General features: G+C 37.1%; 3 protein-coding genes across 17 annotated transcripts in view; 2 read left to right on the top strand and 1 right to left on the bottom strand.

Moving 5' to 3' along the window:
• The window catches only part of caska (calcium/calmodulin-dependent serine protein kinase a), a 162,003-nt gene that overhangs the window by 12,769 nt on the left and 123,650 nt on the right, over positions 1–25,584 (bottom strand). For 4 of the 15 annotated variants that reach the window (XM_058786529.1, XM_058786516.1, XM_058786515.1 and 1 more), the window contains exons 6-21: positions 15,705–15,807; positions 15,075–15,250; positions 14,196–14,318; positions 13,860–13,943; positions 13,593–13,692; positions 12,749–12,766; positions 12,498–12,619; positions 9,275–9,352; positions 6,655–6,702; positions 6,032–6,112; positions 3,915–4,103; positions 3,539–3,617; positions 3,008–3,093; positions 2,816–2,884; positions 2,011–2,079; positions 508–543 (exon numbers count right to left, since the gene is read on the bottom strand). In XM_058786529.1, coding sequence (XP_058642512.1) covers positions 508–543; positions 2,011–2,079; positions 2,816–2,884; positions 3,008–3,093; positions 3,539–3,617; positions 3,915–4,103; positions 6,032–6,112; positions 6,655–6,702; positions 9,275–9,352; positions 12,498–12,619; positions 12,749–12,766; positions 13,593–13,692; positions 13,860–13,943; positions 14,196–14,318; positions 15,075–15,250; positions 15,705–15,807 — 1,461 coding nt within the window. The remainder of the gene's footprint in view (positions 1–507; positions 544–2,010; positions 2,080–2,815; positions 2,885–3,007; positions 3,094–3,538; positions 3,618–3,914; positions 4,104–6,031; positions 6,113–6,654; positions 6,703–9,274; positions 9,353–12,497; positions 12,620–12,748; positions 12,767–13,592; positions 13,693–13,859; positions 13,944–14,195; positions 14,319–15,074; positions 15,251–15,704; positions 15,808–25,584) is intronic. The other 11 variants (XM_058786522.1, XM_058786519.1, XM_058786521.1 and 8 more) reach the window with 8 other exon arrangements.
• On the top strand, positions 16,365–18,612 carry LOC131546712 (probable G-protein coupled receptor 34). Its single transcript, XM_058786540.1, has 2 exons — positions 16,365–16,509; positions 16,626–18,612. The coding sequence occupies exon 2, from the start codon at positions 16,648–16,650 to the stop codon at positions 17,752–17,754; it is 1,107 nt and encodes a 368-aa protein (XP_058642523.1). The 5' UTR covers positions 16,365–16,509; positions 16,626–16,647; the 3' UTR covers positions 17,755–18,612.
• On the top strand, positions 19,114–22,921 carry gpr82 (G protein-coupled receptor 82). The gene is made up of 2 exons (XM_058786541.1): positions 19,114–19,236; positions 21,280–22,921. Exons 1-2 carry the CDS (start codon positions 19,178–19,180, stop codon positions 22,304–22,306), a joined length of 1,086 nt encoding a protein of 361 aa, XP_058642524.1. The 5' UTR covers positions 19,114–19,177; the 3' UTR covers positions 22,307–22,921.

The following is a 25,584-nucleotide window of genomic DNA, read 5'->3' as shown; positions in this document are numbered from 1 at the left end:
TAAAAGTCTAACAGGGTCCGAATAAAAGTTGTCTCAGAGTTGGTATTATTTCTAAAAAGTTAGTTCAAATGGGTACGTTTAAGAAAACTTTTTTTCATATCTTAGTTGTTATAATCTTTAGAGTAATCTACTGTCTGAGAGGATACTCGTCATCACAACACATAATTTAACTTAATTAATAAACAAATATGAATAAATAAATAAATTAATTAATACAATAACTTATTTAATAAACAGAAAATTTATGTAAACTTTTAAAAACAACATAAATAACAATATCTTTGTATTTACAGTCTTGTTGTTGAGTAAGTGCAATGCAATAACACTACAACCAAGTCTGTCTGTAGAGCAGCTAATGGTGAATGGTGTTAGTGCAAAAACTGATAAAGAAAGCAGGATGTTAATAGCTGTGAATCACTAACTTGTTCATTCAATCTCAAGCACAAAAGCAGTGTGGAAAAGCGCTAGTCAGTAGAGGGTGCTAAGACTGATGGATGCTCTATTCACCTGGCGTCCTTTTGGCTGGATGGTTGACGGCAAGTCCTGTAAAGCAAAGCCCAGCAGTGAAAGAGAGACTGACCATTTACAGAGGAAAGACAGGACTCATGGAACAATTAAATAACAATTAATAACGATAACAATTAAAAGAAATATACATTCAACAAAACATAACAAAAAATCTGGTTAAAACCACTGGGGGCAATGCTAACTCCACAAAGGAGTACCACAAAAGTTACTTCATTTTTTGTGTATGCATGTGTTAAAAGAGAAGAAGGGCTGTTGAGGGTAAATCTCAGAACAGCAACACACAAGAAAGCAAGGAGCAAGCAAGCAGCTTCAGCACCACACTCCATTCAAGCATGTTCATGAGGTGGAGACTAACCCCCCTCTATGAAGAACACCAAGTGGGTCCCACTGGGTCTATGGCAGGGGTGGGCGATATTAGCAAACGCTATTTCAAATTTTGGACGGTCAAAATATATATTTACAATGTTTATTTAAATTTTACTGAAAAAATAATTATATAAACATGTATAAAAGCAGGAAAAGGCAACAAGATTTTTTTTTATTTTTTGCAAGAATATTTCAATGAAATCATTTAATAAATAAACATTCATTAATTATTATTGTGTATTACGGAACTAATTTTATGTTGATATTTAATCTGAATATTTTAATAAATATTTTAAATAAATACATTTTCTGTTTAGAATATTTTTAATAATATATCCATATATCTAAATACATAAATAAATAAGTTCCACTTCCCAAAACTTTTTGCAAACTTAACTAGTAGGAAAGTTTGACAACATAAGAGTAACTAAAAGGGACAGGGCTTAGCGGAGTCCCATTCTCGACCACACAGTACCCAACACAATAGTCAAAATTGATATTATTTGACTTTTTTTTTTGATTTATCATGTCAACTTCTTTATCGCCCACCCCTAGTTCATATGCAGTGCTAATGTAGATCTCACTGCATTTTGTTAGAAGTATGCATGCTTTTTTATTTATGCTAGGAATCCTTTGCATGCCTCCATTGAGTTTGGCCTAAACATTGTGCTTGCTGTCAGCCACAATACATCACTGGTACTAACATAAAGGAATTAAAAAATGTAACAGTAGATCCCACGTCCACTGTAAAGTGTTCCTGGGACCGCACGCTGTATTCACACTGGCAGTCAGAGTGAGTGAGCTACAGCAGCACAGAGCACACCAATTTGTGAACTGAGATAACGGAAACTATGTTCAATTGATGTTAGCCACTGTCTTGTTCAAGTCTTTGCATTTGTGTTTATTGAAAAGGTCAAAATATTCTAGTGAAATATATAAAAACAAACAGGAAAAACAAAAAACAAAACAAAACTGGACATTAAACAAATTTGATAACATCTGGTGCAAATTAAGAGGGTATGATTGCAAGAACGGGTTGAAATAATCACAAACAACATTAGGAGATCGTTGGGGGTGGGAAGGGGGTCGTTATTTGAGGTTGCCTGGGATCCTTACCAAGATAGAACTGTTAATGCTGGAATGGCCATTAGCAGGGGACTGTCTGGAGGTGGAGGGGGATTCTTTCTGTAATAAGATATAAAGGTCAGCGAAACAGCAGAGCAAACGGACACTAGCCAACACTGCGGTAAGAAATTGGGGACATCATGTAAGGGAAACCAAAAGATTTGCTTGAGATTAAAGTTATTAAATAGACATTTTAAAAGCATGGTAATGTTACAGTTGCCAAAGCAGACATGTTTTGATCATCAGACTGCACTGCAGCTTCCCACCAGAAGGGGGAGCCAACACAACTGCCTAAATGTAAACATCTTCCTTGAGAGATTTACTGTGTGAATGAACTCCAAGTGAAATCTGACCACTTTAATTTCAACATCCTCTCAGTATTGTGACATGGCAGGGGAGTGTTATGAAAAATGTATTTCTGTAGCCAGCACGGTACAGACGCATTTTTAAATTGCGAATAATGCTGCAACACTGTCTGTGAACATTCTCACGCTGTACATCTAAACTTCCCTCAACCGGTGTAATATGTAGGCTAGGGTTCCGGTATCTTGGTTGTGAAATTGGTGTGCGGTAGTGTCTGAGCCAGGCCTTTTAGTCCAGCAGGATGGTGGCTTTTGGGGAGAAAAGCATTAACACGCAGCCATCAGGCAGGCAGTTAGTCACACAAGAATCCACGGCAATCAAACCCCACCACAAAAGGCCACGCCAGGCCAGGGAGGCAAACCACAGCACTGCAGAGAGAGGAGACTGGCAGAGACAAAGCAGAGGACAGTGCAAAGGCCACGGAGTCTATTACCTCACAGGACGACTGCTGTGTGCGGTAGCTTGGGACAATCTTAAAGGTGATGCTGCCTCTCATGTCCCGCTATCAACAGAAAAACAAAAAGCTAATTATTAAAAAAGGGCATTTTAACGGGATTATGTCTATATATTCTCATATATCAAAGTTGTAACTTTTGAGCTGGAAATACACTAAGTTCCTACTCACAAGCATCTTCTGAAGCTGCTCCACCGTTTGATTTGCTACACTTATGCCGTTGATCTCCCGGATCTCGTCTCCAACATGCAGAGTTCCTGATTTGTGACAAAGCAACATGTTAAATGTGTCAATACACATCACTAGTTTTACAACCTTCATAAATTGAAAACTTGACAACATTAACTGTATGAGATTTAATATGAGCTTGTCCTGCTTGCATACATGCAGGAGATACTTGTTGATGGCATGTGTGTGTGGTGTGTGGGTAAAGGCTTGTACATCAGTGTTACGTTTCTGCCAAGTTCAAAGAGATTGTGCAATCTGACCATCATGGGGGTTGACGGCACAAACCCTCAAGCCTGCCACATGTGAATATGGGTTGAGGGGTTTGTGAAGAATAATGGGTTTCATCTCTTTCCTATTAATTCATCATGTGTTTATGGAGATACAGGAGAAATACAGGAAAGATGGAAGGCTAGTGGATCTCAATATAGCAGTGTTGGGTGAAGTTTTGAAGGAAAAACCATCTGGTGCATGTACCTTGTCTGTGGATCATTCCTCCATGCATTATTCTTGCCACGATGCAATGGTTCAAGTCGTTCATTTTCAACGTGATACCCTGAAACAGTGCCCACAAACTCATTTAAAACCACAGTCATGAGAACGAAGCTTTCAGGAAGTTTGACTAACAAGTGGATGTAAAATCTAACCACTATGAGAGCTTAATCAACATCACCATCAGCTCAGGGTGACAAGATGTGTGACAAGCCTCACAAGACAGGATATTTGATGTGCAGAGCTTGCAAGTTGCACACTTTGAAAGTGGACCACTAGAAGCTGTTGTCATGTTCATGCTATGCAGTCTTTAGGTTTGTATATGTGTGTGTACATGTACAGGAAATGTGCAAACTCATACCATCGGTTCGTCTGTGTTTTTCTGGAATTGAACCAGGCGCACTCGTGTAACGTTCTCTATGTCCATGTCTCCGTTCGTGCTCTCAGGTGAGTCTCCGTTGAGATATGGTGATGTGGGGGGTGGGGTGACCCTCAGTGCCTCGTCACTGTATACCTCATGTGCAACAACATCATGAGTCTGAAGTAAGGCCTGAAAAAGAGTGATAAAGAGTGAGATACAATATCTCTCACACACACACACAAAATCAAAAACTTTATACATATTACTATAGCCATTACTAGTCTTCAGTGTCACATGATGCATCAGAAATCATTTTAATAAGATGATTTGGTGCTCAAGAAAAAAAAATTGTCATCAATGTTGAAAAAAGTTGTGTTGCTTAATATCTTTGTGGCAACGGTGATATATTTTTAAGGATTCTTTAATGAATAGAAAGTTCAAAAGAACAGCATTTATTTGAAAATGATTTTTTTTAAATCAATGTAAAAGTATTTACTGTCACTTTCTAAACAATTTAATAAATCCTTGCTGTTTAAAAGTATTAATTTCTTAAAAAATTAAAATAAAAATCTTACTGACCCCAAACTTTTGAATGTTAGTGCACAAATCTAGTTTATTATCATGCTTTATGACTGATACCTGCCTTCCTAAAAATCAAATGTAATAGACTTCAGTAACATTAGGTCATTTTTCTGACCAGCTCATCTCATACTACTATCTTGTGTGCAATTATGAGAGTGAGAGAAAAGCATCAAGGGCAATGTCATGCTGGAATTCAACAGTACCTGCTGGTACCTCCTTCCTCTGTTTTGTTTTTTTTCTGCCCCACATCCCCCCACTCTTGACCTGACATTCAGAGTTAGTGCGGCTGACATCACTAGTCTCGTTTTCTCATGCATGAGCTCCTTTTTAACCCCTTCCCACTTTATTTCTCTCAGTTCTGTAGTAAATCCCCAGTTCAAGTGGAAGTAAAAATAATGTAAAAAGCACCCAAATAAGTCCCTTGCGGTCTGGATCAAGCCAGAGACCATTTTAATTAATTTCACACTTTAAAGAATCAGATTTTCCTATTTTTCTACTTTTAATCTTACGATTGATTCTCATCCTCACTATCACCTCTGACTGAAAGGTAAACCTGCCCAATTATGTCATATTAAAGTTTTAACTCCTGAAAATAAAAGCAGACACCAAAAAAGTGTGGAATCTTTAATCAACTAAGCCTCTAGATGAACCTTATTGACAAACAGTCAGTTTAGAGCGAAGGGCAAACTCTCTGCTTCATCTGTCATGAGGTTGTCTGTCCCACTGATAAGAACACAGAAGTAATGCTCTGAACACAGATGACTAACAAACACATCATTGATTATAGAAGAGGATAACAGAAAAGCAATGCAAAGTCTGAGATGGTGAAACACTAAGACCGCTGACAACGTCCTAAATAAATAGATCCAACTCATAAAAGCCTCAGAAAGAAGTACAAGTGCTCTAATTAAGCTCTCAAAGATAGTTTTGCTGACAGATATTTGATCAAGCTTGAAGACTCCACTTTTGTCTTTTCACTGTACTTCATGATGTTTGCAGTGCAGTCGGACACTACAATAATAATGAGGATCACTTTGAGATCCCTAAAGATACTTCCGTAACAGTTGAAAACAGTTGTGCTGCTTAATACTTTTGTGGAAAATCATGATACATTTTTTCAGGATGCTTTGATGAATAGAAAGTTCAAAAGAAAAGCATTTATTTTTTGAAAAATTAGAAATTTTATTTTTAGTCAGTTTATTATGTTGCTGCTGAATGAAAGTATACTAAAAGTTGGGGTGGGAATCGATTAGATGGTGAAAAGCAACCAGACCCAAAGTAAAACAATGACTAAACAGATACTTGACTATTGGCTACTATTTTATCAAATAGCCAAGTGATGTTTCAGAGGAAAAACAAGGTATACAATTTTGATTAACTATTACAAAGAATAACATGCACAAATTAATTATTCACAACAAGACCAGGAAGTGCATTAAGAAAGTAAATTAGGGTTAATTTAGATTTCATGTTGACTTTAAGGTGTACTGTAAAGAGATTAACAATAGAACTAGCACTGTGCTGCTGTGACTCACCATGAAATGGGGCTGGGTTAGAATCCGTCTCAGTTCTTTAGCGTCTGCATTCTCCGGGTAGCATGAAATCTCCTCCAGTACCTACAGACAGACAGAGTCATCAGGCTTTTCCTCAGGCCGTCATCGCCACGGTATTTAATTCTTCAAGTAAGTAAAGATGTTTCTTTTTAATCTCGTACACTGCAACACAACTTTGAGCTGGACTGCTGAGACCCCACACATCATATATCAGAACAGACACACACACGCAAACATTTCTGGCATGACCCTTAGACCCCATGTGACCAATCAGCACTGCTGTCTGGGCTCATTTGGCCCTTCCATTGGCGGGGTGGGACGGGTCAGGTGGGAGGGGGTGATTTGGCACAGTACTGCAGATATGTCACAACTCCCCGCTGAATGCTGCTGAGAGCCGGATCCTGGATGTCTTTTGAACCACACTAATCATCTCTAATGAGCTCTAATCAATGGTCAAACCCACCTGGCAGCCCCTCACTGCCAGTCAAAATCACTAAATGTAAAGCTCAGACATTTACAAGAATCCTACAAATTTCCACATGTTCTACAAAAGTGGTAAAAAAAAAATAAGTGGACATAAGATTGGGAAAATGTCTGCAGCTTACATATTCCAGATGTTTCAAAGCCGTGCTCGACCCGTCTTCGGCGGAGGTCTTAGCATGAGAGACACACACAGGAAAGTTTTATAACATTTGATACATATAGTCTGTGTAAGAAGCAGCAGAGTCGAAGGCTGAATTTTTAGAGTTAGGCACTACACCGCCTCCGCAAGTTTCAGTCTCTCAGGGAAAACAGTGAGAGGTGATGGGTTAGTTTCCGCCCCGCTGGCTCTAAGCAATACAAAGAGGATAATCCTTAAGCATTTCACCATTGCCGGTGATCACAAGCAAGAGGCCAAGGAGGGTTATTCGAGAGCACAGCTCTTTAATCACCAGCAGGCCTGAGTTCCTTTTTGATGTGCAATACTAAAGGAAATGGTTGAGCTTTATAGGTTGTGTGACTTGTGACTGAGACAGACTTGTTTTAGAGGGGTCAGGACCAAGAGGACCACTGAGGGAGTTTGAGACCAGAAGCAACCATCAAGACTAGTTTGAATCTTACTATTTTTATCTTAGAGTATGCAGATGGTTTGAACTATTCAAAACGACATTACTTTCGCCTTTTTATGGGAACTTAGCACATTTGTTTGATCAAGCTCATCTGAAGCACCAAGTTAGGATATGTTGACATATATTCAAAATACTCAGAATGCTTGTTAACGCAACTGCTATAAAATAAGTCATTATCAGTTTTGATTCACTAACTTTAAGTAAATGTGAAACAACTTCAAGAAAAATGTACTATGACTTATGGAGGATTAATCCCTTCTTGAAACTGCAGTTTAATATCGCTTTTCAAGTTGTGATGGAATGAAAGTACTCTTGGTTGTATTCAAAACTGAATGCAAGCTTGCAGATTGAGGAGGGGCGGGTTTTACCCAGACTAAATGGAGAAGTTTGACACGCGTATCCAGAACATGATGTTGTTTCACCAGAAGTTTGAGGTTTTTTTTTTTTTTTTAAATTAAAAATGATGTGGTCAAATTTAAAAATAAATAAATAATAATTATATATATATATATATATATATATATATATATTTATGTACACATGAATCGTTAACAATAAGATCAGTAACATACATTTATAAAATAGATTGCTACATCAGTTGTTTATGAGAAATGCTAGATCAATGTCTTTTAAGTCTTTAGAGCCAGCAAGGAATTTTTTTTTAAATGCTTGTAAAGTTACTGGAAATTGGGATTAATGGATAGCTTGTGCCTATATTTTCATTTATTGTTAAAGACAAAACAGAACCATTAGCATAACTATTCACTGTCTATTGTGTTATTAGTGAGAATTTGAACTGGTCTCTTGTGCAAATGAGAGAGAGAGAGAGAGTAAAATGCTTCAGCCAACATTGAGGCAAGCACACAGACAGTCACGCATCAAACATACAGCCCGATAAGCTCACCAAATGAAATGCATTTTCACTCCAAAATTTACTTTCATGTAACTTGAGAAGTGTCATGTCAGTCTGTGCTCTCAATGATAATCTTCCACGCTTGGATATGAAAGTTAATAAAAGAGCTGCTTTGTCCAACACCACACAGTCATTATGTTATTCTATATTTTTTTTCTAATCTACTCAGTAGGTAAAAGCAAACAAACACATTCACTTGTTAATGCGGCTTTCTAATTGCAGCTGGTTGAGATGCATTCTAATTCACCAGGAAGAAAACAGACATGTGTTCACACAAGCAATAGACCACTAGGGATCTGTAAATGTCACATAAATCATACACTGAGCTTAAAATTCTTAGAGGCATTGAGTACAAAACAGACCTCTGTTTGAGGCTTTCTGTTAAACTATATAAAAATCACATGAACGTCTGCTTTCTATAAAAACAACAACAAAAAAAACAAAACAGATATGAACAGAGACGGTACTGAGTAAAAAAAAGACAAACTAATGGCCATAAATAAATACCTCAAAGTAAAAGTGAAATGATTATAACTGATTTGCTGTTTGTGGGACCATCATCTGTAAAATACTTGTTGGCTAACAAAATTTACATACAAAGCAAAACATACCATGTAATTAGCTTTCAGATATGAAAATTTAGTGCACTTCCTGTTTTATAGATGATTAATTCTTTTGAACTACAGTCACAAAGCAGAAGTGAAAAACCAAGACAGAAAAATGCAGTGAGGAAATCTGTTTCTAGAAAAGCAAAGGAGGATGAGTAGGTCATGCAGTGAGTCTTTTCTGAACATCCTGATAAGCTATATTAAAATGCAAACACAGACTAGACAGAACAGTAGTTAAAAATTACAACATACACCAAACATTCTATTCACCATATTTAAGTATTTAAAATGTCGTTTCTGAATTAACACATCCAAGATATAAACCATCTAAACATTGTTCCATTCAGTTTTGAGTCACATTAACATACTTTCTTTTTGAAGATATTGAAAGAGAGATACATTTAATTATTTTCTTTTTTTTTTCTGAAAAGGAGAGAGCAGTAGAAAAACAAGTATTCCCGGTTGAGGTTTTTAAATCAATGATTAAGATGAACACTACAATGAAGTTCAAGTAAACTTGTGCTAGGAACTTCTTTGGTCCTAATAATTTTATAACTACAAAAGGCACCTTTCTGTAACTGTAGCCTGCACTCACCTCTTTGGCTCTCTGAACTGCGTCACTTGCAGGATTCCTGATTTGTGGTGAAGACTTGGTGTTTATCTTGTCGTACAACTGAAAAAGGGAGAATAGATAAATGAACAATCACAAGATTTCTTTGCTCTGTTAAAAACACTGCAGCATGCAAAGACAGATCAGGATCCTTTGAAATTGATCCTTGCTCAAAACAAAACTAAACATCATACTCAATGTTTAATAACAAGCCAATATGTTGTGCTTCTTGAGTAAAGAAGAATCAATAAGAAGTGAACCCTTTCTCATCCACACGAACATTAACATTGCACTAACAGTGGTCATTTTGTTTAGAGCTAATACATTGACATCACAACTGAACAGCTAGGTTATAGTTTCTCCTGCAAATTGTTAATCAAAGGGATGCATAATTAAATACGTTTTCATTCAGTGATGAGGAATACAGTTCTCAACAGTTTTAATCAACTTATTAACAGATGTTTTCTTCTGGGCATCAGTCAGCTGTAGCGGCTGTGATTTATTTGAATATAAATGATCTTGCAAACCACATCCTTTCATACGTGGTTCTTGACAAACCATGTCACAAGAAAAATACCATGTTCACACATCTATAAAACATGCATGGTACATTATTTGTGAGTGCTGTGCGCAGGGTATCAGTTCTTCAAATATATTAATCTGCATTTCACATCATGACAAACAGAACAGAACTTTCATGGTAACATGAAGCGAAAAATTGCTACACCTCCAGCAACAAGGAATATGCTTTCTAAAGTAAGTGTTTGGCTAAGAAAATACCCAAGGTTACTCACCACATCCAAAGAAAAACCAACCAAAACCAAAGTTAACCTCCACACAAAGTTGGTCCTGATAGAATCTCAACCCCTCTGTCCTGCTTCATGAAGGTAGAGTTACACACAGAGCTAGAATGGAGAGGATGGCAAAGTCTGGAGCAGCTCTTCTGATACACAGATACTGCTGGAGCCGCAACAGTGAAAATGCATCTAGGCTGACAATAGGTGCTATTGTTTCCCTCCCTATTCAGGGTAGGAGTTGAGTTCTCAATGGGACGACGTGCATTCACAGCCTCCTGGTGATAATCTTACCCACAGAGCAGTGGCATAAGGGGCGTGCTCTCCTCTCTGCTTTCCTCTGGCCTGTGGCTATGGAGACAGGCCCTATCATCCACACAGGACTGTACCGAGCTGTACGCCTCTCTATAGAGGCCTTGGTACACACACGCACAAACATAGAGAAAGTGGGGAGAATCCACAGCTGCACTTATTCACACAGACAAAACCTGCTTAACGCCATAATACAGAAAGACTCATGCGACGTGTGACACGCATTGAAAGATGCAATGAATGAACAAAGAACAAAGAATGGAAGTCTATTGAGCTCGCAAATAAACAAAAATATGACATTGAAAATTCTGAAACTGGTCTACTGATATTTTTTAATGATCAGCTGTGATACTAAGAAGAAAATTTTTTTTTCAAGTACATTAGTCAACATTTGAAGTGGATCAAAACCTTTCATCAAAGTTGTCCTAAAACCAAAATGCATTCTTGTCTTAGGACAACTTTGATTAACTTTTTTGATCTACTTCAAATGTTGACTACTATAGAATGATATCTGTAGCATGGAGGGCTTTTGGTTTGGGTCTGCTGTTAGCAGATAAATTCTGCATTATTACTGGTGTGCAATTACCCACAAATCACTCCTAAAAGGTCAAGAAACCAAATCCGACCTGCACAGACAGGTCATTGCATGGCCAAAATTATGGCTAATAGTTTATAAAAAGTGAAATGATGTATGAATGATGATGAGTGAATTCAGGCTTAACAACATTATAATGTACAGTATGATAAATTAATAACCAGTTTGATATTTGTATTTAACAGTGTTATTAAACATTCATGTTTTTTATTAAATTGAATGTTTTCAAATATTAACTGGTATATTATAAATAATATAATACTTATAAATTCAGTCAACTCTTTCAAATCTAGCTAATCTAGAAACCTGCACAATCTGATATCCCCAGAAATTGCGTAAAAGCCAGTTAATCAGATTGGAACAGCAGTGAACTCTTGCCATTTTTATGTGCAATATGCATCAGTAGGTCTGTGAATGCTCCAAGGCTGAGACTAGATTGTTGCCAATTTATCAAAAGCAAAAAAAAGAAAGAATAAAAAAAATCCTAAAGTGACATTTTCTTCTGACAAGTTCAAAGCAAGTTAAGCAAGATTTAACAGCATCTTAACACATCAGCTTCTGTGGTTTAAAGGTGTCATGAACTGAGAAATCAAAATTCCCCTAATCTTTTGACATAAGGGGTCATTGTACTATAAAAACAACAAAACCTTCGCTAATCTAAAACTGCTTATATTGAAGCCAAACTGCCAAAACAACAGGTTGTGGAATGTGCCACTTTATGATGTAATAGTGTGGCTACACACCGCCTCCGCAGAAGAGTCTGAAGTGCCTGTTTAGCTCCGCCCACCAATTTGTGCATGTAGTGTAAATAGTTAGAAATAGAGGTAAACGCAGGTCTACGCAGAAACCAAACAATAAAGATGACTCTGAAGAAAAGACGCTGTGCAGTGCCAAGTTGTGGAAAAACAGTCTTTGCAATCCCTTCCTTCTGATCCCAGCGTTAGGAAAGAGTGGAAAAACTTTATTTTCAATGAAGAACCAGACCGCATCAGTAAGAACTTGGTCCTTTGTTCGCTTCATTTTACAGCAGATTTGTTTACAAACAAAATTCGACGCAGGATTTTCAAAAAGACTGAAACTAAAAGACAATGCTGGATCCGACAGTAATGTCACAACACACAAGTGTAAGTATTATGTGATCACTATTGCTTTGTTTGTTTAACAGATCATTTGATATGAGTATTTATGTGGTTTTAACCTAAATCACAGCAGTGTCCATCTGTGAAGGATGTAGGCTGTCAATCATGCACAACTCTTAGCCAGTCATAGCAGTGGGCGTTTACTTCCGAGTCTACAATCCGCCAAACCTATTCAAAAAGAACGGGGGGGGGGGCCGAAACTAGCCTATTACTTCTAAATTATGTTTCTTAATGTAAAAATCTTGAACATTATAAGGTGACCTCAGAGAACAGTGCAAAATAATAAAAAAGGCAGTTCATGACCCCTTTAATGAAGGAAGAATTTTATGGTTATGTATATGTGTGTGTGCCTGTATATAGCCTCTTACATCAAGCAATGTGTGGAGGTGATGGTCCTGGAAGACGCTGTGTAGAAAGTCCAGGTCTTTCTCACTGCAGTCCGTCAGCGCATGGATTTCCTCCAAACTGTCTAGCACTTGTGACACAGCCCCTTTACATGTACACACAAACACAATTGACCACACACAGTGACCTTTAAATACCCAGGAAAAGCATGAACTTGATTTGAAAGAAGCAGGCAAACACTTAAGTCTGTAAGGGGACAGACGGTGACACCTACTTTCCGCTGCTAGAAGTCCTGCAGGGTGGCCAGCATAGAAACAAGCAACAAGCATTATTTAAGAAAAAAAAAGACAATTGTGATGTGAATAGAGATAGGATTCACCCACACTCAGTTAGAGAAGTGTATAACTACTCACACATTCCAAGTACACTATCAAACACAGGTACAAAACTGTCACTGGTGCGGTACCCTGTCATATGGCACTTTAAGGTACTAATATGTAGCAGTTAGGGTTAAATAAGGTACAAAGATGTATCTTTTAGCTTTTGGGTACTGGCCCAGTGACAGCTTTGTACCTTTTTTCTGAGAGGGTATATCTTAAGGGAAACTTTTTATTAAAGTTAGGTGTTGTGGAAAAAAGGGAAAGTTACCACAGATGATAAGATGATAATAAACAGGAAACACGAACCAGATTCTAAACCAAACCATTGATGACAGGGTGTTGTGGATAGTTGGCAGGGCATTGCTAAGCAGTTCCTCGGGCATTTGCTCACTGCTTCAAGTCAAAAGAGCCCACCCTAAATTTTAATGATATTCTCATCCCCCTGCTCATGTTTCTCTCTCAGTGCAATTGTATGTGATTTTTTTTTGTCTATTTTATTGCCTGCAGCGAGATGAGTTATTGAGACCGTTTTTGTTTTGTTTTTATCAATAAATTGTGGGCCATACTGACTGTGATGCTTGTCTTAGCATGCTACTAACAAGCTTCATCTTTTTCTCTGTCAAAAAGATAACATCAAAGTAACCAAAACACTGTCATAAGAGACTGCAAATCACAAAAAAGCATCTCTTCAGGAAGACAGAGTGGGTGGCAGCTGATCTCTGCTGGTCGCTGTAGTACCTGATGAAGTAGGGTCCTCAGAGAAGTCAGGCAGTTCTTCAGGTGGGTCGCCATAGAAAGAGTTGAATTTGTGACTGGAAACTGCGGCAAGTACTGCACCCTGTCAAACCATAGATATTGATCAACACATGTGCTTTAATTTCCTGTGGCTGCCCTAATTTTTTAAATGTGGTCTTTATAGTTTACATGGCAGAACATTCACGTGAATCGTTCACGAGAGCAGCTGCTAAAGCAATATACAGAGACTGTAAAGTGCTCATGTCTCACTTTTAGTTTCCTCCTGGCATTGAACTTCCTCAGCTGCTCGACTGTCTCAGGAAGATGGATCTTGTAGGCATAGCGGTCTCTCTCCTAAAATGAAATGCACGCTTCAAATGGTGCTTATTCATCTCATTAAGGAATTACATCCTAAGTCCATAAAATCCTGGAAGAAACTAATGAAACAGTCTTATGGTTTTAATAATAATAATAATAAAACATTATTTACATAATTTTTGCTTCACAATTAAATATTTTTAATAATGTTATTTAGAACTCAGATTAATACATGAACATAAACATCAGTAAAATTAGATAAGCAGATTTCTTGAATAATGTTGATACCTTGAGCCAGGGGTGGTTGAGAGCTTCATATACTGTGATCCTCTCTGCAGGGTCCAGCATCAGCATACGGCGCACCAGGTCTTTGGCACTCTCTGAGATTTGGCCCCACTGCCGGGGATTCATCTGTACAGCAAACGCATACATAAATGGACAAACCCAAATCCTTTGATAGCACTTTTCCAACAAAATGATTCTGGCACCAGCACCGATGCTCAGAACCTGCCAATGTTTCCATTGACAATGATGACACTTAGTATTAATGACTTCAATTTTAGTTTGTTCTTCACAAAAAGTTCAACATATGGCTTCAGAAGACTTGGAATGTCGGTCTAGTACGGTCCACTTTTATGCCACATTTAAAATCCCCATCCACTTCAAATTGTGTGGAAAGCTGACTGGTCAAACTTATTCCACTTATTTATTTTAATGGAAAAATTCACCCAAAAATGCAACTAAAAAAGACTATAAACAATCTTAACTCTCATTCTCTGATCAAATTAGAGAACTGGAACTAACTAAAGTTGTTTTGAACAATTTAAGAGGTGAGAATATAATCTGATGTTAGTGGTTCCTGATTTGAGATCAGGTCAGTGTGCAGCCAATTTTTCAAGCCCTAAAATGTCTTTATTTAGTTTAGACAAATGAAAAGGAGCCATATAAGACACTGGCTCCAATGCACTGGTGAGAAAGGGATGGACCAAATGCTGAACCATTGGTTTTTGGAAGTGATTTATGTGTATTGAGTAGCTGTCTTACCTCAGACCTAAACAAATCAGTATATGTTGCCACTTTCACCTCACTTCAGACAATTTCTGAAGGCTTTGAGGATATTCCCGGCATGCCTTTATTCAGTAACAGACTTTGCTATTAAACTTCTACCTTATATTTTCCTTTTATGATTGCTTCAAACAGGCGCTCTTTGGTGCCATAGAAGGGCAGGCAGCCACTCAGGAGAATGAACAGGATGACTCCGCAGCCCCAAACATCCACAGGTTTCCCGTAGGGTTCTCTTTTCACCACTTCAGGAGCCATGAAGTGTGGAGTGCCCACCCGGCCTGCAGCACAGACAACATGTGACATGTGACCATCCATTCAAATACACACAAAAGAGCTGTCACTGATACAAGGTTTGAACAATTAAGCACAAGAAAGCTCATTAATCAGAACAAAATCATTGCCTGAATGATTCAAAATTAATGACTCAATTTATGAAGTGATACTGAGTGAGAGTTCTGTCCTATACATAAAATAAGGAACTGTATCCATGATTAGTCTTTGTGATACAAATGAAACCTTATTCTGAAGAGTTTCAGTTCTTCAAGCAAAAATAAATGAAAATACGTTATTTCCTATAAAGTTTGTGCTTCAATTACATGCTTTTACTACATATGAATCTTTTTGCCTAGAAGTTTCTGTATGAATGCACTAAAGCCCTTAGCATGCAGTGCAGGTACAGAGGAAATGTCAATGTGTTACAATTTTAATCTATAACAGGATTTTTCCAAGTACCTCCAGCCACTAATCCGGACTCTCCCAGCTGTATAGCCACACCAAAGCCACCGAGTTTCACCGGAGCAGAATTCTCCTTTGATGCCAGCAACACACAATGAGGCTGCAAAAAACCAAAAAGACATGTTACTCTACTGCACAGACCACACTGGAATTAAAATTAGAAGTCAAGGTAAGTGAAACTTCTGTACGTCTCTATATATATATATATATCAATAAATTGTGGGCCATACTGACTGTGATGCTTGTCTTAGCATGCTACTAACAAGCTTCATCTTTTTCTCTGTCAGAAAGATAACATCAAAGTAACCAAAACACTGTCATGAGAGACTACAAATGTGTGTGTGTGTGTGTTTTTACTTGTCTAGAAAATCCTTCTTGATTTAAGATTTTTTTTATATTTTGGCTGGAAACAAGACAAAAAATCTAAGTAAGAAAAGCATTTTTTGCAGTGAAACATTTTTAAAATAAGATAATATAATCATGATTAAATATTTATATAAATAGATTTTTTTTTTTTAATTGTTCAACAGCCCTCATCTATGTGTTTCGGTGATCACGTCATGTAAGGAGGAGTTGAAATGTGGTTTTGAGACACGCTCTCCCCCTTTAAAAGTGCCTGCACACTTTGTTTTAATGCTAACTGGTACACAGCTGTGCTTTGAGGTATGCAAGAGTTTAGAGGAACTAAAAAAGGAAGCGCTTAAAAAAGGAAGCTTGCAAAGACAGATCTGAATTGTGATTAGACAGAGACATTCAAAAGGAAACACAACAGAGAAGTTCTCTGATGGACAGAATACACAAGGTAAGTTTACTCAATTACCTATTACCTGTGCATCAGACATTCTGTTGCATTTCAAGGCATTAAAACTTAATGTCTTTGGTAAGCATAATAATGACATCTGTTACTTTTTTTCTAAGGTCTGATATATATATACATGCAATGACAAAAAACAATCCTCAATTTTTCTCCATCGTATCGCCAACCACCATGTCGAAAATTCCCCATTCAAACTGCCAGACGGACAACGCCAGCTTGCAGGTCCCGCTGGCTATTTTCTATGCACTCTTCTTCCTGTTCGGGTTGTCTGGGAACCTGCTGGCTCTCTGGGTGTTTCTGCGAGTACATCCGAAGAAAAACTCGGTTCGCATTTTCCTCATTAACTTGGCTCTGGCTGACTTACTCCTCGTGATCTGCCTGCCTTTCCGAGTGGTGTACCATTTCAACAATGACCGGTGGGTGCTGCCGCCATTAATGTGCAGGATGGTGGGCATTATCTTTTACACGAACATGTACATTAGTATAGTCTTACTGGGCCTCATTAGTGTGGATCGATATCTGAAGTTCCAGAGGTCGTCCTGTAGGCGGGTGTTCCTGTATAGCCGATGGAGCGTGCTTCTCTGCGGTGTCATCTGGGCTGTGGCATTTGTTTGTGGCATTTGCCACATTATCCTGAATGCAGAACATGGTGAATCCCAAAAGTGTTTCCAATACAAAACACTGCATGAATCCAAATGGAAAGCCTATTTCAACTTTGCCATCGTGGTTATGTTTTGGCTGGTCTATGGTGCGTTGGTAATCTCCTATGGAAGGATCGGAATGAACCTCCTAACAACCTCCAAAAAGAAACCGGATTTCCCAAATGCTGCCAAGTACAACAAAACAGCATGGAAGTCCTTCTTTGTGCTTTTCCTCTTCACAATATGTTTTGTGCCCTACCACTCTGTAAGGATTTTCTATATCATGTCACAGATAGCAAAAGACACCTCTTGCGAACAGATAAGTGCGTTGGATAAAACCAATGAAGCAGTTCTGCTACTGTCTGCCTTTAATAGCTGTCTGGATCCAGTCATGTACTTTTTGTTCTGTAGTTCTATTCGTAAAGTGATGCTGAAGATCATCTGTAATAGCTTCTGTCAGCAAAATACCACAGGATTGATCAGTTCTATTGACACTCCACAGGAGCTCCCAAATATCAGTGCAGTTGTGCCTGTGACAAATGCTCAGGAAGACAAACTATCAAAAACAACAGATAAAGAGGTGCTATAAATGTTTTTAAAACATATAAACCATGTCCAAATGTACAGCAATTTTTTTTATTATGCAAGTAAAGAATGTGAATATTTACATGTGCACAGCAAAGTTAAAGGAAATCTAATATTGTGCTGTGAACAGCGCAGAGTATATCTGTGCATTTATTTTCGATATTCATCAGAAACACTACCTTTTTAAATAAGTTACATTACATTTTACAAAATGATCATACAAAAATAGTTAACATGCCCTTCAATATTAATTACTGCATCATGAACTAACAAAGAACAATATTTTTAAAGCATTTATTAATCTAGGTTAATTAAATAATTTAAAAACATTACATTTTAGTTTATAAGTATTATTGTTCATTGTTATTTCATGTTTATTACATATGAACTCATTTGAACAGCTTGGAATGTTACAAAATGTATTACTATATTAAAAAAAAAAAAAAACTAACATTAACCAATATTAATGAATGCAGTTAAAGAATTGTTTCATGACATCTTAGGCATCAACTAATGTTAACCAACTGAACCTTATTGTAAAGTGTTAGTTAACAATATTCCATTTAACTTGCGGTGTTGTAGCTGTGTTTGCATTGCTTCTATACATAGTATAGCAAATAAAATAAACATGTAATTTAATTATGTTATGTTTCAAGAGTACATGTGTTTATGTTTTTATGATCAGTGGGCTCTAAACTACTCACATGAATACATGCTAGTTTATTTCTGTCCTTTTCTAAGAATCACAGCTGGGATCATTTGTAATGAACTACATCCACTGTGTATACTGTGTAAAAATAGAAGAAACCTATTAAACTTATACAAGAACCGTAACAGCAATTCAACTGATACAATGTCCTATATATTATATTTTACACCATACCACAAGAAAATCAAAGGGGGTTACCAGGCAGAAAGAGCAGCACAGGGCTTTGGGTGCCCCCTAGTGGTAAAAAGGTGTCACATGAGCAAGTCACAGTAAGAGAGAGAGAGAGAGAGAGAGAGAGAGAGAGAGAGAAAGGCTCTACTTAAGAGTGGCTTAATATGTAATGAAAAAAGCACAGGTGATCATTCAAAATGACTTACTCACTGAAAAATATTTAAATGCATACACAAAGATTAATCATTTTTATGTCAGTTTTATTATAGCCATATATTAATTAATTAATTATCAGTTCATTAATTATACAAAATTGATTAAAAATTATACTATTAAATCTCAGATGAAAGGAAACAAATGCTTGAGTTTGGTGCAAACTGTGCTACTAAAAATGAAATGTTTTCAGGATGTGGTCAGAAGTGAACATACAGAGTTCCTATGTGAAGCACACACCCCACCCACAAACAGCTTACACACGCACAAGATTCTGCAAGTAAAACATCATGAACATGACTTTCAGAAGACAACGAGTAAAGGAATAAGCATCATGTCTGTGCAAGGGAACTTCACAAACCATTCCACAGAAGTCAATAGCATTAATCAAAGGTACACTGACTCGCATCTAACACTTTCTTACTGGAGAGGTTAAGACTCCAATCTTGATAATAATAATTATTTTTGTTCCGCAGCACACGCTTTACACTTTTGTTGTATCATGTGGGTTGGTAGGTTAGTTTGTGTGTTGAACCTGGTCAGAATTTTTATTTCTTTGTGAGACATAATTTTTTATGTGGCTAAACTGAATTATTGCAGGAGTCAATCAATATCTTTAATTTAAAAATGAGTCAAACATGACCCAAATCAAACATTGTTGTTCAACCACGTATGTATGCAGGGACAGCAAAGGGCCTTTTGTTTTACAACTACTCATGCTACAGTACATTTACAACAATTATTTACGTTTTTAGAATTCAATGGCTGAATTTTCTTGTATTGATAAAGCAGTACCAAAGCAAGTGACATCTGTTTCTACGTCGGCCAGTTGCTTCAGAGATGTTGGAGGAGGGAATCGGTTTCTTACTCTTTTCTCCAAAACAGTGGTTTGATAATGTTCAGGTCACATTTTAGCACTGATGTGTGAGATTAGTTTTATCAACTGCTGCTCTTTAATGGGCGGTGGCTCTGTCTGTATGATCTTTTTTTGTGGAAACAGGGTCTTCAAGCTGAATATTGGGGTTTGCTGTCATTTTGCTGTGGTAGTTCTGTGTTATTTGAACACAGTCCTCAGTGCTTGAAGGTCCCTATCATTCACTTTTAGTTTTCACCCACTATTCTTTTTCGCTGATGCAATCTTGCCATGCTTGTGTCCACAATAATCATAAAGGCTGTTGTTCTTAAAACACCAAACAATTGGGCTGTTAAGGTTACAGCAGTTTTTTCAGGATTCTTTGATGAACACATCAGTTTAAAACATTAAAATGATTTAACCCAAATAATGCAGCATCTTTTTTTTTTCCTGACATCCTTTGGCTAGCATTACAGTTGACTATCTGAACATGCTATCAAGCATGATAAGACAAAAAAAGAGAAGTTAAATTGGTGTGCTGTCTGTGGAGGAGCTCTCTGAGAACACGGGTATCCGGCACCCGCACACAGAAAGCTGCTCAGAAGCTCAGACAGCCCGCCAGTAATCACACTGAGAACTGTAGACTGAATAAAGATTCATCTATATTCAGTTTATAGTTAATGCATATATAATTTAGTTTATGTGAAGATTGTTTTAAGTTAAATTAAAAGTTGTTATATTTCTCAAAGCCTATTGAATGCTAAAAATAATGGCTTTACATTATACTGTAATGTTGAATGGCTATAATTAATGGTTAAAATGCATTTAATAGACATGTCTGTAGCAGTATTTTTATAAATGATACTGGCCTTCATTAATAATAGGCTACTTAGTAAAAAAGATGCCGTTAAACACATTTAAAATCATATTTCTGCTTCTACATTAATTTGGAGATTCAATTATGACAATAAATTATTATTACAGACAAATTAGAAATTTATATATATATATATATATATATATATATATATATATATATATATATATATATATATATATATATATATTATTATTATTATTTTTTGGTAGTTAAATAAATGCAGGTTTGGTGAGCATAAGAGACTTCTTTCAAAAACATTAAAAAAGCTTAATGATCCCAAACTTTTGACCTGTCATCTGTGTGTGTGTGCCTGGTATTCATTACGTTATGGGGACCAAATGTCCCCACAAGTATAGTAATACCAGTAAATTGAGGGTATATAAATCAAAAGCTTATAAATTTTAAAGAATAAAAAATCTGAAAAATCTGAAATAGCAGAAAGATTTCTGTAAGGGGTTTTTCGGTGTAGGGTTAGGGTAAGGGGATAGAAAATACAGTTTATACAGAAGAAAAACCATTACATCTATGGAATGTCCCCAAAAAATGTAAACAAGTGTGTGTGTGTGTGTGTGTGTGTGTACATATATATGCAGACTGCTGAGTAAGATAAAACTGAGTAGGGATAAAAATGACCTTGTCTCTATTCAAAGATGAGAAGCTGCAAGTTTCTTGTTTTCATTTCCTTCTCTCTTTATTTCTGTAGCAGATGCATGATAAAACCTGAAGAAAACCATGAAACCATCTTGCCTTGGCTCTATCTGGCTTTGGCTGTCCTGGGCCTTCCAACCAATGGAATAGTCTTGGTGGATCTTTGGAGATCAGAGAGGACACCCACTATCATCTTCACTTTGAACATAATCATGTCAGACCTGCTGATCTGCTGCAGTTTTTTCTTCAGAATAGCCTACTACAAAGAAAATACCAACTGGCAATCTGGAACTCCAGCCTGCAATGCAGCAGAGCTGATCATTTTCTCTTGCTTTTACATAAACCTCTATTGCAACATGTGTTTCCTTTTGTGGACCAGCATTAATCGCTATACCACAGTGGTAAAACCAGGCTATGCCTTATTTCAGATCTTTAAACATACACGGTCTTGTTGGATCCTCTGCTTTTCTACCTGGTTGGTTGTCATCACAGTTGTGTGCTCTAGCATAGGGGTCAAAATGAGCCTACAAATGAAAGGGACCTGCTTTAACCAAATTGTCAATAGTTACATTCACTATAAAGATCGGTTTAATACTATCCACTGCTTAGGTGTGTCAGCATTCTTCTTCATTTTGTGCTTGATGCTGGTCAGCTATAGCCTGCTGGTCTTCCATCTGCAGAAGGTAAGGGGAGGAAGTCTAGTCGGCGCTGGATTTGGGCCTGGAGGAGGTCTAAAGGTTCGCAGGAAGATACTGGCCTCTGTCATAATGTTTGTACTCTGTTTCCTACCCTACCATGTGCAAAGGATCATCTTATTAACAACAGAGTGTGAAAACTATCAGGCAGAGTTCAGGATTAAAACGTGCACCATCTTCATTGCAGCTCTCAGCTGTTGCCTGCATCCCGTCCTCCAGCTGGTGTTTCGTTTGCGCTGCTGTCGGGCCAATCGCAACCACAGAGTCAAACCTAAACCTGATATCTCCAAGACCTTGGACACACCTCACATACATACTATAAATGTGACAGAACACGCTGAAGAAACAAAGAAAAATGAAACTGAATTAAGCCACCAATCATTATAGTTTTGGGAAATTAGAAAAAAAAATACAACTTTGCATTTCCTGTGTGAAGCATACAGCAAGCTGTGAAACTTGCTAACCTCAGAGAACTGTGTTTTGCAATTACTGTTCGCCAAAAGCAAAATGTATGACTAGTTTACAAAGAAGTGTGGCACCTCAGCATACTAACAATTTTTACACAGTATACAGTACATACAACAACAGTCCTTATTGACTGTTAAAGCGACTTATTCTGTATTAATGCCAACAAAACTTATTTTAGTAAGGCTTTGCATTGATGTTCTGCTATCTGCTTTTGTATTTATTAATTTATAGTATTAAATATTGCACAGACACGCTTGGCAAAGTCAATTTGCATTCATTGCAATTTAACGTTGTTCGCAGACACCAATCTTCCCAAAATAACTTGTCTAAATTTTCTCCAGAGATATTACCTACATTTGAAATGTTCAGCTGCAGAGGGGACACTTAGCCATTCCTCACATCACAAACTCAACACTTCCTGGAACTTATTATTTGGTCATCCTTCTAGGGCATATACATTTCCCTCCACTAATATTGGCACCCTTGGTAAATATGAGCAAAGGCGGCTGTGAAAATAAATCTCCATTGTTTATAGTTTTGATCTTTCATTCAAAGAATTCACAAAATTTTAACATCATTAAAGTGAAGCAATTGAAAGTGTGTGTGGGGATTCTCATTGTGAAATAAATGCTTTCTCTAGTTCATGTTGGCCACAATTATTGCAACGTCTTTTCCCCAAGATAACAGCTCTGAGTTTTCTCCTATAATGCCTGATGAGTTTGGATCACTTTTGGAGTTCCAGATCCTTCAGAATCACAGCTCCACGTTGGTGCTTCTTCTCTTCAGTTCACCCACTCATTTTCTGTAGGGTTCAGGTCAGGGAACTGAGACAACCATGGCAGAAGTTTCATTTTGTGTTCAGTGACATATTTTTGTGTTGATTTTGATGTTTGTTTTGGATTATTGTCCTGATAGAAGATCTAACCACAGCCCATTATAAGATTTCTAACAGAGGCAGACAGGTTTAGATTTTTTATCTGTTGGTATTTGACAGAATCCATGATGCCATGGATCTGAACAAGATGTTCAGGACCTCTGGCAGAAAAACAGGCCAACAACATTAAAGATCCAGCACTATACAGAATTTAACCGTGGACATGGGGTACTTTTTTATCCCTGTTTGCACTAAACCTATCTGGTGGGTTTGCTGCCAAAAATCTATTTTTTAGTTTCATGTGACCATATAAGCCAGTGCTATTTGAAGTTCCAGTCGTGTCTGACAACTGAATATGCTGGAATTTTTGGATGAGCCAGGAGAACTTTTCTTGAAACCCTCCCAACCAACATGTGATGATATAGGGGCTGTTTGATATATTTTTTTTTAAGGCTTTCTGACCCCAAGACTCAACTAATCTCTGCAATTCTCCAGATGTGATCCTTGGAGTCTTTGGCCACTCAAACTCTCCTCCTCACCGTGCATTAGGACGATATAGACACACATCCTCTTCCAGGCAGATTTGTAACATCTTTAGTTGATAGGAACCTCTTAATTATCACCCTGATGGTGGAAATGGGGATTTTCAATGCTTTAACTCTTTTCTTACAGCCACTTTCTATTTTGTGATGCGCAACAATCTTGTTCTGCACATCAGAACTATATTCTTAGGTTTTACTCCTTGTGATGGATGTTTAAGGGAATTTGGCCTTTGTGTTGCTCATATTTATAATCCTGTGAATCAGGAAGTCATGGCTGGACAATTTCATGCTCCTAGTCACCCTGGTGTGCTAAAAAATGTAAATATGAATGGGAATATGCTTCAGAGATATTTTACTCGTAAGAATTTCTAGGGGTGCCAATAATTGTGGCCAGCATGCATTGGAGAAAAACGTTTATTTCATCATGAGATTTTCTCCCCACTTTCAATTGTTTTACTTCAATGAAAGGTTAACATTTTTCTGAATTTTTTTAATGAAAGATCAAAAAGATCAACTAAGCAGATTTATTTTCACAGCCGCCTTTGCTCATATTTACCAAGGGTATGAATATTAGTGGAGAGCACTGTAACAGAGTTATAAAGGCCGATCCTGTCATTGCAGTGTTTGGTGTGGTTGTGCCAGAAGAGGGTCTTACCAAATAACAAGTGGTATCCCTCATCAAGATGTCTGATTTTACAACACTGGATGTCTGATGCTTTTGATATGTGGGTCATGGATTTGGGAAAGATTTTGCATTTGGAAGGGATTTGTTTTATTAAGAAAAAGAAAGAGCATGTCTTTTTGAGTATCTGGGAATCATTTACATTTACTGTGTGATGGGTTAATCTGTTGAATGTCTTGGTGCATTACAGTTGCTGTACTGTTACTCAGATTACGCGACTTTTTTTTTGCAAAAAAAAAACCAAAACACTATAACATATAAGGGGAAAAACAGCTCTGTGATCCACATTCAGGTATTGTTGTGTGCTAAAACTATAACAAATTATACTTCTAAAAAATTGCATTCATAAAATGAATCAATATAAGTATTAGCATGATTCTAGAATTTGTTTTGTATAGTTCAACTGCAATGTGTCAATTCCACCACAAGAGGTCGTGAGGAGACCATTAAAATCCTTAACAGGTATCCTAGCAATAAAGTCAGGGGATAGTTTACAATAGAGCTCCTCTTCAGCTAAAAACATACGGTAACACTTTAGAATAGGGAACACTTATTCACTATTAAACTACGACTTTTCCCTCAATAATTTCCTAATTTGCTGCTTATTAAAAGTTAGTAAGGTAGTTGTTAAGTTTAGGTATTGGGTAGGATTAAGGATGTTGTATAAAGTCATGTAGAATAAGGTATTAACATGCGGTTAATTAGTACTAATAAGTGGCTAATATTCTCGTAATATGCATGCTAATAAGCCACTAGTTAAGAGACCCTAAAATAAAGTGTTACCAAACATACAATAGCAGATATGTGACAGATAAAAATCTTTCTTTAAAAGCAACTAGAAGTTTTACAAAAAACTCTAGATGATACTCAAATGTCTTGTCCAAAAAAAAAAAAAAAACAACAGCAAAAAAAACACCTGTTCTCCTGCATTTATTATTTTATTTAATTATTTTAACAATTCTATTAAAAAAGAGTTTGAGCTACTTTGTGAAGCAATGGTTAACAAAAAGCACCTTTTACAGTCACAGTAGTTCTGCTATCAAAGGCAAGTGCTTCTGTGAAAGGAACCTTGCAAAAGAGAACTGAGCGAACATCAGGC

The sequence above is a fragment of the Onychostoma macrolepis genome, chromosome 09 (assembly GCF_012432095.1).
Source record: "Onychostoma macrolepis isolate SWU-2019 chromosome 09, ASM1243209v1, whole genome shotgun sequence".
NCBI lineage: Eukaryota > Metazoa > Chordata > Actinopteri > Cypriniformes > Cyprinidae > Onychostoma > Onychostoma macrolepis.
This window is presented reverse-complemented; position numbering and strand designations above follow the sequence as displayed.

Coding starts and splice junctions, on each gene's coding strand:
- LOC131546712 (XM_058786540.1), top strand. CDS start 16,648: ATGACAAAAAACAATCCTCAATTTTTCTCCATCGTATCGCCAACCACC.
- gpr82 (XM_058786541.1), top strand. CDS start 19,178: ATGTCTGTGCAAGGGAACTTCACAAACCATTCCACAGAAGTCAATAGC. Junction 19,237..21,279: donor GTCAATAGCATTAATCAAAG/GTACACTGACTC, acceptor TTATTTCTGTAG/CAGATGCATGATAAAACCTG.